This window comes from Pan paniscus, chromosome 1 (assembly GCF_029289425.2).
Source record: "Pan paniscus chromosome 1, NHGRI_mPanPan1-v2.0_pri, whole genome shotgun sequence".
Classification (NCBI taxonomy): domain Eukaryota; kingdom Metazoa; phylum Chordata; class Mammalia; order Primates; family Hominidae; genus Pan; species Pan paniscus.
Window position 1 is genome coordinate 79,753,934 of NC_073249.2, and position 16,874 is coordinate 79,770,807.

Genomic DNA, 16,874 nt, shown 5'->3' on the forward strand with positions numbered 1-16,874 from the left:
TTCCTTGTAGATTCTGGATATTAACCCTTTGTCAGATGGATAGATTGCAAAAATTTTCTCCCATTCTGTAGGTTGCCTGTTCACTCTGATGATAGTTTCTTTTGCTGTACAGAAGCTCTTTAGTTTAATTAGATCTCGTTTGTCGATTTTGGCTTTTGTTGCCATTGCTTTTGGTGTTTTAGTCATAAAGTCTTTGCCCATGTCTATGTCCTGAATGGTATTGCCTAGGTATTGTTCTAGAGTTTTTATGGTTTTAGGTCTTACGTTTAAGTCTTTAATCCATCTTGAGTTAATATTTGTATAAGGTGTAAGGAAGGGGTCCAGTTGTAGTTTTCTGCATATGGCTAGCCAGTTTTCCCAACACCATTTATTAAATAGGGAATCCTTTCCCCATTGTATGTTTTTGTCAGGTTTGTCAAACATCAGATGGTTGTAGATGTTTGGCATTATTTCTGAGGCCTCTGTTCTGTTCCATTTGTCTATATATCTGTTTTGGTACCAGTACCATGCTGTTTTGGTTACTGTAGCCTTGTAGTATAGTTTGAAGTCAGGTAGTGTGATGCCTCTAGCTTTGTTCTTTTTGCTTAGGATTGTCTTGGCTATATGGGCTCTTTTTTGGTTCCATATGAAATTTAATGTAGTTTTTTTCTAATTCTGTGAAGAAAGTCATTGGTAGCTTGATGGGGATAGCATTGAATCTATAAATTACTTTGGGCAGTATGGCCATTTTCACAATATTGATTCTTCTATCCATGAGCGTGGAATGTTTTTCCATTTGTTTGTGCCCTCTCTTATTTCATTGAGCAGTGGTTTGTAGTTCTCCTTGAAGAGGTCCTTCACATCCCTTTTAAGTTGTATACCTAGATGTCTTATTCTCTTCGTAGCAATTGTAAAAAAGATTATTTTTCACTGTCACTTCTTTTACCTTCTAGTTACCATGTTGTTTCTTTTCTTCCCATTTCAACTCTCCTCAAAAGAGTTATCTTCATTTCCTGTCTTCATTTTCCCTCTTCCCTTTCGTATATATTAATATGCCCTCTCTCCCTATTCTTTATCTCTTTCTGTTTCTCTTTCCCTATCTGCCCATCTCCCTCTCTGTCTCCCTCTTCCCACTTCCTTCTATTCTCTCCTCTTTCTGTCCCCTCCCCTCATTGTTTTACACACTACTGAATCTTTTCCAATCAAACTGTCACTCCCACCCTTCACCTCCCACACAAACACCCCATCACACTACTCTGGTCAAGTTCCAGTGACCTGCACATTGCCAAAGCCAATGGTCAATTCCTAGTACTCATATTACTCAACCTATGAGCAGTATTTGTTACAGTTCCCTCCTTCTTTAACTTTTTCCATTGGTTTTCCAGGACTCAGTACTCTTAATAGCTTTTCTCCTAAATATCCAATCCTTCTCAGTCTCCTTTTCTGCTTCCACCTCTTCTTTACAATTTCTAAGCATTAGAATGCCCCCAGGGCTTAGTCCTTGGACTTTATCTATGCTTACTACTTTGCTGACTTCATTCATTCCATTTAAATACTCTGCCTATACTGATGTCTCCTAAATAGCAATAGAAATAATCTCAGCCTCCTCCCTGATTTTGTTGGTCCAGATATTACTACTTGGATGCCTTATTAGCATCTGAGATTTAAGAGGTTCAAAATTAAGCTCCTGATCTCTGCCCTACCCTCACCTCAATTTACTATTTTCACAGTCTTTCTCATGTCAGTAAATGGTAACTTCATCTTTTAGTTAACTGGACCAAAACTGGCAGAGTTATCCTCAGCCCTTCTCTTTCCGTCCTGTGCTTTATCCAAACTCTTAGGAATCCAGTCAGCTCTATCTTCAAAATATAGCTGCTACCCCATAGTACTTAATCATCATTGAATATAAATTCCATGTAATCATCTTGTTTACTACGTGTGCACCACCCACCTCCCCTATCCACCCTCCAGGCCCCAACAACATGAGCTCTATGACAATATGGAGTTCCATCAGTCTCAGCCAATGTGTAGGAAGAGGCAGATGAAGAATATTGAACCACCATTAGCATGGCACTTCTTTACTTCACTTCTTTACTCCTAATACCTAGAACAATGTCTAGCACGTTGTATGTTCTCAATAAATATTTGGTGGGTGGTTAGAGGGATGAATGCATGAAAGGACGAAAGGAACACATGAAAGGAAGGAACATCAAAGGAGCTGAGCTTGAGTCTTCCCTTTGCCCTTTATTACCTGAGTGACTTTAGGCAAGTCAGTTGATCTTCACTGAACCTTTCGTCTTATTTAGAAAGTTAGGGGATAAAATAGGTCCTATTCTGATAAAATAGGTTTGTTCTGAGAATCAGATGAGAGAATAAACATATATTTACTTGATAACTAGAAAGTCGTATACAAATGTTAGTCATGATAAGGAGGGAGAAAAGGAAGGGAAAGACTCGAGGGGGCTAATGGTTGCCAAATGAGAGATCAGGGACACAGAAAACAGTTTTCTTCACAGTTTTGAGTATTTCTAGACCTGGGTATACAGGGTTTTTTAAAAAAATTTTATTATTATTATACTTTAAGTTTTAGGGCACATGTGCACAATGTGCAGGTTTGTTACATATGTATACATGTGCCATGTTGGTGTGCTGCACTCATTAACTCGTCATTTAGCATTAGGTATATCTCCTAATGCTATCCCTCCCCACTCCCCCCACCCCACAACAGTTCCCGGTGTGTGATGTTCCCCTTCTTGTGTCCATGTGTTCTCATTGTTCAATTCCCACCTATGAGTGAGAACATGCAGTGTTTGGCTTTTTGTCCTTGCGATAGTTTGGTGAGAATGATGGTTTCCAGCTTCATCCATGTCCCTACAAAGGACATGAACTCATCATTTTTTATGGCTGCATAGTATTCCATGGTGTATATGTGCCACATTTTCTTTATCCAGTCTATCATTGTTGGACATCTGGGTTGGTTCCAAGTCTTTGCTATTGTGAATAGTGCTGCAATAAACATACATGTGCATGTGTCTTTATAGCAGCATGATTTATAATCCTTTGGGTATATACCCAGTAATGGGATGGCTGGGTCAAATGGTATTTCAAGTTCTAGATCCCTGAGGAATCACCACACTGACTTCCACAATGGTTGAACTAGTTTACAGTCCCACCAACAGTGTAAAGTGTTCCTATTTCTCCACATCCTCTCCAGCACCTGTTGTTTCCTGACTTTTTAATGATCGCCATTCTAACTGGTGTGAGATGGTATCTCATTGTGGTTTTGATTTGCATTTCTCTGATGGCCAGTGATGATGAGCATTTTTTCATGTGTTTTTTGGCTGCATAAATGTCTTCTTCTGAGAAGTGTCTGTTCATATCCTTCACCCACTTTTTGATGGGGTTGTTTGTTTTTTTCTTGTAAATTTGTTTGAGTTAATTGTAGATTCTGGATATTAGCCCTTTGTCAGATGAGTAGGTTGCGAAAATTTTCTCCCATTCTGTAGGTTGCCTGTTCACTCTGATGGTAGTTTCTTTTGCTGTGCAGAAGCTCTTTAGTTTAATTAGACCCCATTTGTCCATTTTGGCTTTTGTTGCCATTGCTTTTGGTGTTTTAGACATGAAGTCCTTGCCCATGCCTATGTCCTGAATGGTATTGCCTAGGTTTTCTTCTAGGGTTTTTATGGTTTTAGGTCTAACGTTTAAGTCTTTAATCCATCTTGAATTAATTTTTGTATAAGGTGTAAGGAAGGGATCCAGTTTCAGCTTTCTACATATGGCTAACGAGTTTTCCCAGCACCATTTATTAAATAGGGAATCCTTTCCCCATTGCTTGTTTTTGTCAGGTTTGTCAAAGATCAGATAGTTGCAGATATGCAGCATTATTTCTGAGGGCTCTGTTCTGTTCCATTGGTCTATATATCTGTTTTGGTACCAGTACCATGCTGTTTTGGTTACTGTAGCCTTGTAGTATAGTTTGAAGTCAGGTAGCATGATGCCTCCAGCTTTGTTCTTTTGGCTTAGGATTGACTTGGCAATGCGGGATCTTTTTTGGTTCCATATGAACTTTAAAGTAGTTTTTTCCAATTCTGTGAAGAAAGTCATTGGTAGCTTGATGGGGATGGCATTGAATTTATAAATTACCTTGGGCAGTATGGCCATTTTCACAATATTGATTCTTCCTACCCATGAGCATGGAATGTTCTTCCATTTGTTTGTATCCTCTTTTATTTCATTGAGCAGTGGTTTGTAGTTCTCCTTGAAGAGGTCCTTCACATCCCTTGTAAATTGCATTCCTAGGTATTTTATTCTCTTTGAAGCAATTGTGAATGGGAGTTCACTCATGATTTGGCTCTCTGTTTGTCTGTTGTTGGTGTATAAGAATGCTTGTGATTTTTGCACATTGATTTTGTATCCTGAGACTTTGCTGAAGTTGCTTATCAGCTTAAGGAGATTTGGGGCTGAGACAATGGGGTTTTCTAGATATACAATCATGTCGTCTGCAAACAGGGACAATTTGACTTCCTCTTTTCCTAATTGAATGCCCTTTATTTCCTTCTCCTGCCTGATTGCCCTGGCCAGAACTTCCAACACTACGTTGAAGTGGAGTGGTAAGAGAGGGCATCCCTGTCTTGTGCCAGTTTTCAAAGGGAATGCTTCCAGTTTTTGTCCATTCAGTATAATATTGGCTGTGGGTTTGTCATAGATAGCTCTTATTATTTTGAGATACGTCCCATCAAGCTCGAACTGGGCGGAGCCCACCACAGCTCAGGGAAGCCTGCCTGCCTGCCTCTGTAGGCTCCACCTCCGGGGGCAGGGCACAAACAGACAAAAGGCAGCAGTAACCTCTGCAGACTTAAATGTCCCTGTCTGACAGCTTTGAAGAGATTAGTGGTTCTCCCAGCAGGCAGCTTGAGATCTGAGAATGGGCAGACTGCCTCCTCAAGTGGGTCCCTGACTCCCGAGTAGCCTAACTGGGAGGCACCCCCCAGTAGGGGTGGACTGACACCTCACACGGCCGGGAGGATTTGTTATAGAGGGTTTGTTTTAAACATTGAAATAACCCCTTAATTTCACTTATATTTTATAGCTTTCTCATGTGTCAGTGAATTGAAGGCAGGAATCTTCTAATACAGTGATACTCAAAGTATGGTCCACAGAGCAATACTTGGTCTGTTTGTTATTGGTTGTTACTGGTCTATAATGAGTAAGTCTAAAAATTGAAAGTAAGCACTTAGACACATACAGCAGTTTGACTGAATAAGATTTTGTCTGCTGAATGTAACAATAAAAATTTGCATCTTCTATTTTATATATTTTTTGTTTAATTTCATTTTTATTATACTTTAATAAAAATGTTAGGGGAAGAAATGAAAAAACCTGGCTCACCACCACAGTTTGAGAACCACTGTTCAAATAGATGAAATGGCAGTCTTAATCCTAGGTTAGTAAACTGTTCTTTAAACATATTCAGAAGTCCATATAATTAGAACCCAGTATCACAGAATTACCCTTCCTTGGGATACCTCCTTAGCTCATTTATAAGCAGAGATGAGAATGTTTCTCATCCTTAAAAGCTGAGGAATTAGTAGTGTTACCAATAGATGTTGCTAAGCTTTTCTATACTTAGAATAATTATAATAGCTATAAATTGAGTCAGTGAATATTCATCTGGTGTACTTAACTTGTGTTAAGCATTTTCATATGTAATTTATAAACCTATGCAAATTAACTAAAAAGTTAATAGCTCTGACATATTTCTTAAAGTTATCTTTTAATCAGCAGAGCCACCCTGGTCAGTGATAAATGTATGGCACTGAAAGCTACTAGTATGAAGGTTTGAGCCATCATTTAAATTTTGATTCTGAGTTCTACCTGTGTAAATTTTGATTCTTCTAACTTTAAGAGTTTTAAGTCTGTGCCAGTTTGCATGGCTGGCTTGTGCAGAAACTAATGTTATTGGTTATGACAGGAAAATTGGGACTCCTAAATTCAATAGCACGTCAGGCATGTTTCACAATTTTATGTGAATAATTTCAAAAGGTCTAATTTTTAGTCAGTAATGTTAGACCATATTGTCTTCATTGGAAGACAAATTAGAGTTTCTAAGGTGTTCCATATTGATATAAATGTTTCTCTATTCTGTGAGTAGACCCAAAATTGATTTTGAGAGTAAGAATGGCACCTGATTCATTTTTGTCTAGATTACATTTAGGTAATATGGGTTTGGGGCATTTTACAGAGCTGTAGAACAGTTTCATCAGCATGTAAGGAGTCAGACCAGGTCAAGAGTTAAGTGATAAATGTTTGATTTCTTCCGGTTTAGACAAGTCTGATTTCCCTTATTTTTGGAGATCACCAGAGCAGATACTGTTGAACTCTAAACTTTGATCATATAAAAACTAAGGGTTATTTCCTTTGACCATTCTGTCATGTGTCTTTAAAAGAAAATTGACAAAGTTAACTTCTGAACACCTTTGAAATTTTTCCACAATTTTAAATTCACTTATTTACTTTATATTAATATGATCTAACTTTTAATTTACCAACAGCATCATAAAGAATGAAAAAATGAAACTTTATTTTGTGAAGAAAGCAACATTTTGCCTTTTCTGACTTATTAAAAACTGTTTGGAAATGGTCAGAATAATGATTTCCAAGCAAAATGAAGTGTTTTCCATTTTTTTGAAACTAGGTTGCCTTTATGATAGTTTCTTTAAGAAACTTAAAGTAGATCTTTCAAAAAATAAATTGGTTTGGTTGGTCTGTTTATTACCGAACTGTTATGGAATTTCACACATCTGTTTCAGAACGCAACTCCTCATAGACTACTACACTGTTTCTCAATTTTAATAGGCCTCATTTATCCTATAAATAAACCTACATTTTCTTACCTGATCAAGTGAGCAAACAATAGGGGTCAGAAGTGGCAAACAGTTTAACAGAAAGCACATGTCTCGCTGTCAGGGTGAGGTAGACTCATATCAAGATTGCTTGAAGTTATTAATGGCAGTAAAATTTATGCTTCCTCCTGTTTTCCCAATTAAATCAAGAAGCCTTTTTTCTTAAGATTCTTCTGTCACCAGCTGGTTCCAATACTGTGTGTGTGTGAATATTGCCTAGGGTGTCTCCATTTCTAGATGGTAAAATTTGGCCAAAGCATATTAAGTCAATTATTTGGACATATAGGCTAGAAAGCAGTCATTATTAAGGGCTTTATTTTGGTCCTTATCATTTGTACCACAAGTATGTGTATTCTTTAGATCTTATTGCAAATAACTTGTATTCTATGGATGTAATAAAAATTCTACAGAGGGCATAATAAAATAATTGAAGATATGTTGAAAAATAAGCTGCGTGGCAAAATGTACAGTTGTACATACTAAAACAAATGAAAATCTATCAAAAATGTTCTATATAAGAGTACTCATTTAGTGACTATCTAAAAACAGAGTGTTTAGCTTACTGGTAGATCTGCAATGTTAGTTTCTCATACTTTTAAAATTAAATAATTGGACATAAAAAATTACTTATCCGTGAACCACTGTACCTCAGAAACTATTGTTGTACTTAATGTTTTCATACTGATCTTTGTAACCTATAAATTATGTTATTTTTTCCCCTTAACTGTTGGTTAACAACTGTTGGTTTTTATCTGTTCATCTCAAATCTCGACTATAGACAAATCGATTATAAAAGAGATCATCCAGTATAGTTACAGTCTTAAACATTGGTCTGTGCAAATTCAAGTTTAAACTAAGGCTATCTGTTTATATTGAGTATATATCTGCAGTATATGCTCTAATAAGTTAAACATAAAATTATATGGAAACATGTATCAAAGATGTTCTGATATAGCTTCAATGTGTTTTTAGTCTATGTCAGTGTGTAGTTAACATGTTCAATAATTGTTGCAATTATCTTTTAAGTGGTGGTTTTCGCCTGTGGCATTTTCACTATATTGATAGAACTGTAGGGGCTCTCACTCCGTAATAAATGTAAAGACACCTGCAAATTTTGAAGCATGTTGTATTCATATAGACTTTCCAGGGGTAATATATCACCTTAATGCTATTCTATCCTAATATAGGTGTGCTTATATTCCCACTTCTCTTATCTTTTCATGGAGCCTCTGTGACATCAAAGGGAGTGTTCTACTTTGAAAGAAGAAGACATAGAGTATAGAAGAGAATGAGAATCTGGCTAATAATGTGGCCCATAACTTGTGTTCTCACTTTGTTTTCACAGTGTTGGGCTGGATCTACTGCAGAAGCGGAAATTTGGCTTTTGAGTTCTCATGTTCAGAACTCGTATTTCTGCTTGACTGAACTGTGAATGAAAAATCCCAAGTGTCTTACAAAATTAGTAATTGAATGGTGTTTTTACTGATCACTTCAGAGATGAAAAAACTGAAGACATTTTAAAATTCAAAACCCATCAGCATGTGTTTTGCCCTTTAATTGGCAGAAAATCGATTGTGAGAGCAGCCCAGAGAGCTGAGAGTTTTTTCTCCTTCAGCTGCTCCAGCTGAACTACAGCTGTAAATTTCTTTAAAAAGAAAAAAAGATGCAATGTTTCTTATAAACTCTTGAATGTACTTTATAAGTGCAATAATTCCCACAAAATCAGTTACTGGAGTTAATGACCAGTTTGTTAAGGCATTAACTGCCCTCAGCTGGGAATGACCAATTTGAGGGGAATGGCTGCACAAATGCTAAGATAATTCAGTAACACTTTCAAATAATGATCCAGCTAATTAACGGTGAATTCCTGTGGAAATCCTATCGAAGTACTTATGACCTCTGCGTTTAATAGCCAGTGAGTTCATCATGATTCATGTTTATTACCATAAATACCAAAGGAATCATAATGACTAGGCCATTTTTTTTTCTACCCTGCCCTTATTACTTGAACAGATTTGACTAATCCACCTCCAGTCATTAAGAACCTAGTTCTCAAGGGCAGTCTTTTCACTGCCCTTGCTTAAAATTCACAGTCTTTGGTGCTGTGCCAGCATGCTGACTGTTGGCAGCCTGTTTTTACTTGGGATGCCGTTAGGGAATAATTGATGTCTTTATGTCTTAAAGGAGCCTTTTTGAAATGCCTGCCATTTGTAGGATGTAGAGGAATCATAGCTGGTTAGCTACAGTTTATGGCTTCCAGTCATGAATTCTTACGAGAAAATCATACCCTCCAATCCTCATTTCTTGTAGGAATTCACTTAGGGTATATAAGATTTTTTTTCTTGAGCTTTATTTTGTAAGAACTTAGATGTTCTTTCTTTCAGTGAATGAAGAAGACTATTAGTTTACAATAAAAGATAAGCTCTTTATTTTACTTAGACCATTTAATCTCTCTAATAGCTGTTTATTGCTATGTGATCTGCAAATTAGCCTTTAAGTCGTAATATTAAATGTTGGCTGCCAAAGAGCCTTTACTTTCTTTGCAGACCTGTGTTTGAATAGATGAATTCAGGTTATTGCCAGACATCTTCCCACTCCACATACTCACTTTTGTTCTAAAATGCCTTGTCTTTTTTGTTGTAGGTTTCAGATATCTGCTAGATGCCGTGAAGTTATAGGCTGCATTTTTATTAAGTATTGATTATTTATGTAATCGTTTATGATTCAGTGAATAAGATACATATGGTTTATATACTGTAGTCTTCATATATTGAAATTATTTAGAAGAGAAAGAAAATATGTGATTTGTAACTGTAGGATAGAACTAGAATCATCAAGATAATATGTGGGTAACAAGACCATTTATAAAATATTTACATATTTTTCTGAATAAAAGGCCAAATGCCAGTTTATATCTTTTTCATTCCCTAACTAATTACAAAAAGGGGGGGAATTAAATTTATAGTTATTTGTAAATCAATTGTTTAAATTCTAGGGGAACCTTTACTCACATAAAATCCAGAAGACACATTAGCAACTTGGGTTAGAATATTATAGTCCCTTAGCTCTGTCATCACCTCCTTTCACACTGTTTCCTCAAGAAAAAAAAAAGTGTGTGTGTGTGTGTGTGTGTGTGTGTATATATATATATATGTATATATATATATATATATACATATATATATATCTGGTGAAGCACTAGTTGTAATCCGATTTCTTTTGTTCAGTTGTGTTCAGCTAAAACATGGGGAAAACACCTCTGCTCATATAGGTTTTATTTGCCTGGGACATGCTGTTTAAAGGTAAATGAAACAGGGTAGCTAATTGTGAGGTTTCTCTTCAGTGTCCTCAGACTTCTGTCTGTTCTTTCGTCTGCTTGATAGCCCATCATCTCCATGACCGTTCCCCACTTTAGGAGTGAAAGTAAGTTCTGTTAAAAGAAGGAAACCTGAAAGGATAAGAGATTTCTCAATGTGTGTGTGGAGGGGGGTATTGAGAGGGGATCATTTTCTTTACTAAAGTTTTTTTTTTCCATTAAGGGATTTATAACTCTATGAGAGTGAGAGAATGATGATGGGTTCTTATTACATATGGGTCACTGAGTAGAGCCTCAGGTATAAGATGATTCTCCTAAGCCTAAATTTTATGAACAGCAGAGTTTTTTTTTTCTTTTATCCTTTTTTTTTTTTTTTTTTTTTTTTTTAAGACGTCTCACTCAGCTGCCCAGGCTAGAGTGGAGTGGTACGATCTCGGCTCACTGCAACCACCATCTCCCAGATTCAAGCGATTCTCACGTCTCAGCTTCCTGAGTAGCTGGGATTATAGGCACCTGCCATCATGCCTGGCATATTTTTATGTTTTAGTAGAGACAGGGTTTCATCATGATGGCCAGGCTGGTCTTGAACTCCTGACCTCAGGTGATCCACACGCCTCAGCCTCCCAAAGTGCTAAGATTACAGGCATGAACCTCTGTGTCCGGCCAAACAGCAGAGCTTTATGGGAAAATGACTAGGTAGAAAGGTAAGTGGCTCGGCCATAGGCTCAGAGTATACCTCTGAACTGTGTCTAGCTTATCTCAGAAATCTCAGCTGCCTCTCCAACTTACTTTACTTCTAACTACAGTTCAAGTCTTGAGGATAAAAAACACAAAGCATCATATATATTAGGAACACATGATAGTACTGTTGTATTAGTAAAACAGAAAAAATGTTATTGTCAACATAATAAGAAGAAATGATATTTATTGAATTGATTTATTGTATGTCAAACTTAGTGCTAATTGCTTTACCAGGATTCTCTCATCTCATCCTCACACAACAACCTTTTCAGATAGGTACAGTTATCCCATTTTTACAGATGATGAAACTGAAACACACAATTTAAATAACATTCACAAGACTATATAGCTAATGAGTGGAAGAGCCACAGATTGAACCCGAGCATTCTGCCTCCAGAGCCTGAGCTGTCAGCCAATGTTAGAGTATTGCTTTTATCAGTCTACCTATGTTTTAAGCTTCTAGCACCTTGTTTTTCTCATAAAATCACAGATCGATGCAGTTATTGTCCAATTTAGTGAGAGTGAGTTTCAGAACTTAGGCTGCTGTAGGTCTAGTCCTCAAAACTGCTTGGGGGATAATGCAGTTTGCCCCATCAAGAAATTCTTCCATCCATTGGAACCTGCTATATCTGGGCACAGGTCCTCTGAGAAATATCTGATTGCATTTCTCCATTTCATGTCTTCTCTTCACCACTGCCAATCTTCTCACCCTTTTCCCCATGAGTCCCAGGTCCAGCAGATCGTACAGAGTCCCTCTAGATGCATCTCCTTCCTGTACTTTGCCCTAAGGAATGGTGATGATAACTTACATTTATTTGGCATTATTGATTTCACTCCCTCTGCTGCCTCCTGGAAGGCTTGGTTAAAAGTACATGCATGAGCTTTATAGTCAGACCTAGGTTTGAATCCCAGATTCACATCTGTGTTTCCTTTTGAAAGGGTCATAGCCTTAGTGAATGTCATTGCCTCATCTCTGAATCAAAGATAATACCTACCCCTTTAATTACTGTAAGGTCTAAATGAGAAAAACTATGTTGAACATGCAATAGGAACAATACCATTGTTTGTTTAACCCGTTCTCTTTAACCTTCTCTCAGAGAATTGTGGTATAAGAAAGATTAGTTGTCCATAGCCTTGTGTCCCTAGAGCTTCTCTTAACTTCAGTCCTTTAGTTTTTAGCAAACTTTTGGATATGATGATCATTTTAGATGAATATTATAGGAAATTGGAAACGTATTCAGAGTTTTTTTAATAGAGGATCACAGATCCTCTATTAAAGCAGGAAGGTGTGGGAGAACTGCAAGGAACTTTCACCTTTGACCATAAGTGTGAAGAGAAAAGGAAAATGAGAAAGTACATAAGAGCAGAATTAGGACTGGCTGCAAAATGAATCATCCTACTTTTGGAAATTAGACGTTTGGTTTCACTATATAAAATTAATATAAATTGTTATATCTGAGAACTGCTTATCTATATTATTCATCTGCCAGTAGAAATTATTATAATTTTTGGACTCTTCTCTGTACTTTCTATTCTAACAGATACACTTTATCCTGAGTTTGCCTTTGGAAGCTACACACACACACACAAGCTATATGTATACATACATGTATATAAAATTAATTAGAGAATTTCCCTTGTTATTCTTTTATTTATTTTAATTTTTTTAGCTTCTCCCAATGTTCAGGAATTTCTTGTTCTTTTAATGTAGTACCTGTGTTTTAAAGGTGAGTCTTTCCTTCCTCTCACCTTACCTGAATGATGTGCCACCTCAGGACATTGCTTTTTAGAATTTTTTCATTGACATAAGCAGCAGACAGATTCTCCTAGAGTATAGAATAGCTTCCTGTTTCATTCCTAGCCTCACATTGAATTTTAATGTTTGATTATTTACTTTGTTGTTGAAGAATCTTTTATATTGGTTATTGATTTCTCTTCGTTTCTTTTACCATTTAATAAGTTGTATTACTTGGAATCCTACTTTTCAGTGAATCCATTACTAGAGAAAATATCTTCAAATATTTTTTAAAAATTAAGACTAGGACTTATCCACAGCTGAATGACAGATAGAAAATAACTAGAATCACAGGGAAAGAGAAACTTTCCTTCAGAATATGAGTTTGCTTTAAAACTCTGTTTGAAAAGATTTTCAAATATCTCAATTTCCGGGGGAAAAAAATAATGTAAAATACAGTCAGACCAAGACTAAGGGATTCCTACCTTCTTGGGGAATAAAGTTGGAATTTTTCATGTTTAACCTACGTATCATGAGAACCTGTTCAAATGTTAAGTTTTGCTATGGCAAATGTGCTTTATACTAGAATAAGTATAAATTGGTGCCTTCAACAGTATAAAAATGTGGTCTGTTAAAATCTAACATTAAAATTGATAAATCTTACATATTTAGATTGCTCCAAACTCAAGGACAAAATTGTTGGGGTTAAGAACATTTATTTGTCTGCACTTTTCTCTTACTTGGAGCAATTTCACAATTTTTACCTACTGCCCGCCAAATAAAATTCTTACCCCTAAACAAAGACTTTAAATATTATTTTCTCCCACTTTACTTTATCTTAGCTTTATTTTAACCTTAGTCAATACTCATTATCCTTAGAGCCTATCTCTGACTCTAATTCAGCTTCTCTCTTCTTTATAAATTTTGTAGTAAAGCTCTTCAAACAATAGAAGAAATGTGAAATTTACCTTAAATGATTTGACTCTCTATTCTGTAAATTTTCTATAAATTTAATTTTTCTATAAATAATGCCATAGGGAAAAATTAAAAATAGATGAAATAAATAAATATTATTTCATATAAATAAAATGTATTTCCTGTATATGTTGTATTCCAAGTAGTTGAATTAGTGAATTTATAGATTTTATTTAAGGTGAAAATGCTTACTAGTGTCCGTTCATCTGAAAAACATATATTGTTTTTATCTTATCCCAAGGAGTTGTTCTTACTGCTATTGTAAGCAGTAGGAAATAGGCTTTAGCCAAACAATTTTGCAAGATGCAAAATCTAAAACCTGGATTTAAAAAGCAGTATATTTTTAAAACATGTTTAATTCCCTCATATATCAGTGTTTATCAGTCTTTTATACCTGATAATGTCTTACTTAGAAAACAGTTTTACCTTGTGATATAAAAATGTTGAATACCAAAGGCATCAAATGAGGAAGAAAAATGTTTGAGAGTAGTATTGTAACATAACCTGGTAAAGATTTGGGAATCAGAGAGACCTGTGTTTAAATCCCCACTCAACCACTTACAAGGCTATGTGGCAAGTATTTATTTTTCTCTAAACTGTAGATTTCTCATCTGAAACATGGGGATGATAAGACCTATTTGACAGATTGTTTTGAGATTCAATGCCATGCAGTCTGTTTAGCATGGCTCTTGATATGTAGTAAATGTTTAATAAACGATTATTATTAACCAATCAACAATTATTAAATACCTACTCTGTGCTAGGTACTATTCTTGCATCTGGGGATAATGCAGTGAATAAAGTCCTTGCTTTCATGGAGGTTATATGTTAGATAAATATATCAAATGGTAAGGAAGTTCAAAGTAAATTTGAGAGATAGAAGATCACTATATTTTTTGCTTACTTTTTTTTTGAGACAGAGTCTTGCTCTGTTGCCCAGGCTGGCGTGCAATGGCACAATCTGGGCTCACTGCAACCTCCACCTCCTGCCTCAACCTTCTAGTACCTGGGATTACAGGTACTAGAAGCAGTTCTCCTGCCTCAACCTTCCTAGTACCTGGGATTACAGGTGCAGACCACCACATGCAGCTAATTTTTATATTTTTAGTAGAGACAGGGTTTCGATGTTGGCCAGGCTGGCGTTCAGTGGCACAATCTGGGCTCACTGCAACCTCCACCTCCTGGGTACAAGCAATTCTCCTGCCTCAACCTTCCTAGTACCTGGGATTACAGGTGCACACCACCACATCCAGCTAATTTTTATATTTTTAGTAGAGACAGGGTTTCCATGTTGGCCAGGCTGGCCTTGAACTCCTGACTTCAAGCGATCCGCCTGCCTCAGCCTCCCAAAGTGCTGGGATTACAGGCATGATGCTTGAAAGACCTCTTGAAACTGAAGACTTCTGTCTCAAATCTTTGTCTCAAATTCTGAACTTTTAGAACTAGTAATTTCTATCTTTGATTAAATGAGTTTATTTCTTCAGCTTTTTTTTTTTTTTTTTTTTTTTTTTTTTGAGACGGAGTCTCGCTCTGTCGCCCAGGCTGGAGTGCAGTGGCGCGATCTCGGCTCACTGCAAGCTCCGCCTCCCGGGTTCACGCCATTCTCCTGCCTCAGCCTCCCGAGTAGCTGGGACTACAGGCGCCCGCTACCACGCCCGGCTAATTTTTTGTATTTTTAGTAGAGACGGGGTTTCACCGTGTTAGCCAGGATGGTCTCGATCTCCTGACCTCGTGATCCGCCCGCCTCGGCCTCCCAAAGTGCTGGGATTACAGGCGTGAGCCACCGCGCCCGGCCTCTTCAGCTTTTATATTTAAATATTAAAAACAGAATCAATCAGCAGATACTTACTGAACAACTTCCATGTTCTACGCTAGGCCTTGTGAAAATACCAGTTTAGGGCCAGGCGCGGTGGCTCACGCCTGTAATCCCAGCACTTAGGGAGGCCGAGGTGGGCAGATCATGAGGTCAGGAGTTCGAGACCAGCCTGGCCAATATGGTGAAACCCCGTCTCTACTAAAAATTAAAAAAAAAAAATTAGCCAGGTGTGGTAGTGGGCGCCTGAATCCCAGCTACTCAGGAGGTTGAGGCAGGAGAATCCCTTGAACCTGGGAGGCGGAGGTTGCAGTGAGCCAAGATTGTGCCACTGCACTCTAGCCTGGGCAACAGAGTGAGACTCTGTCTCTGAAAAAAATAAAAAAAGAAAAGAAAATACCAGTTTATTTCCTCTAAAGAATTTCTAACTACCTTGGGAATATCTTCAGAATTTCTCATGGCCCAGAATTTTCAAAAAGGATATTGTTTTTTGGATAAAATTTTTAGTTAAGCAACTTTTCTGGCTCTAGTTTTATCACTGACTTTGAGATTGTAAGTAGGTCCTTAAAATATGTTCTGTCTGAAAGCAGGTAGGATTAAATGATATATTAAAGTCCCATTTTGTTTTTCAAATCTTGATATGTATTCACTTTTTTTCAGTTTCAAAGCATGTAAAACCAGAATAATCTTACCTTAGAAGTTCTGAGACATTCTTCATACTATATTTCGGCTGTGTTATAGCCTATAGCATTTTATAGTCATATATTTTATTTTTTTGTTATAACTACTACTTTACTTCTTTCATCATTTGGATGATATTTTCAGTTTCTGATTTGTAGAAAGATGCTTTTTTATTTACTATATCTAATACATCACCACTGTCAATGAACTGTATTAATCACATATTTTGATAAAACAGTAAAGATGGGGAGGCTAATGACCCAATTGTTTTTATATTGGACTCATGAAAATAATTAATTCCTATGGTTAATTTTCTTTTTCAAAACTATGCCTTGGGAAATAGACATTCTTTCTTGGAAATTAGTGATGTTTCACATATAACATGAATATGCTTGCTCTAAATTTTGGATTTGAAATAGATAGCTCAAAATATTTTTCAGATTAAGTTTATATAAAGATTTTATTCAGTAGTCTAAGTTGTAGTACATTAACATGAGTGTGCTATATAAAAAATATATATTTATAGCATCATCACCATGATGTTTTATTCCTAGGCAATGACAACTACAAACAAATAGCAATGTGTGTTCTTTACCACATAAGCATGGATGACCGCTTTAAATCAATGTTTGCATACACTGACTGTATACCACAGGTAAGTGGTTTAAGTGTTTTATGAAAAACATTTAACAAATATATATATTTTTTACTCTTTTCTCTTGATTTGTCAAG

At 36.5% G+C, this 16,874-nt stretch overlaps 1 protein-coding gene across 4 annotated transcripts in view; it reads left to right on the plus strand.

Moving 5' to 3' along the window:
* The window catches only part of KIFAP3 (kinesin associated protein 3), a 164,095-nt gene that overhangs the window by 76,927 nt on the left and 70,294 nt on the right, over positions 1 to 16,874 (plus strand). For all 4 annotated transcript variants that reach the window (XM_003824636.6, XM_008978294.4, XM_008978295.4 and 1 more), the window contains one exon: positions 16,697 to 16,797. In XM_003824636.6, coding sequence (XP_003824684.1) covers positions 16,697 to 16,797 — 101 coding nt within the window. The remainder of the gene's footprint in view (positions 1 to 16,696; positions 16,798 to 16,874) is intronic.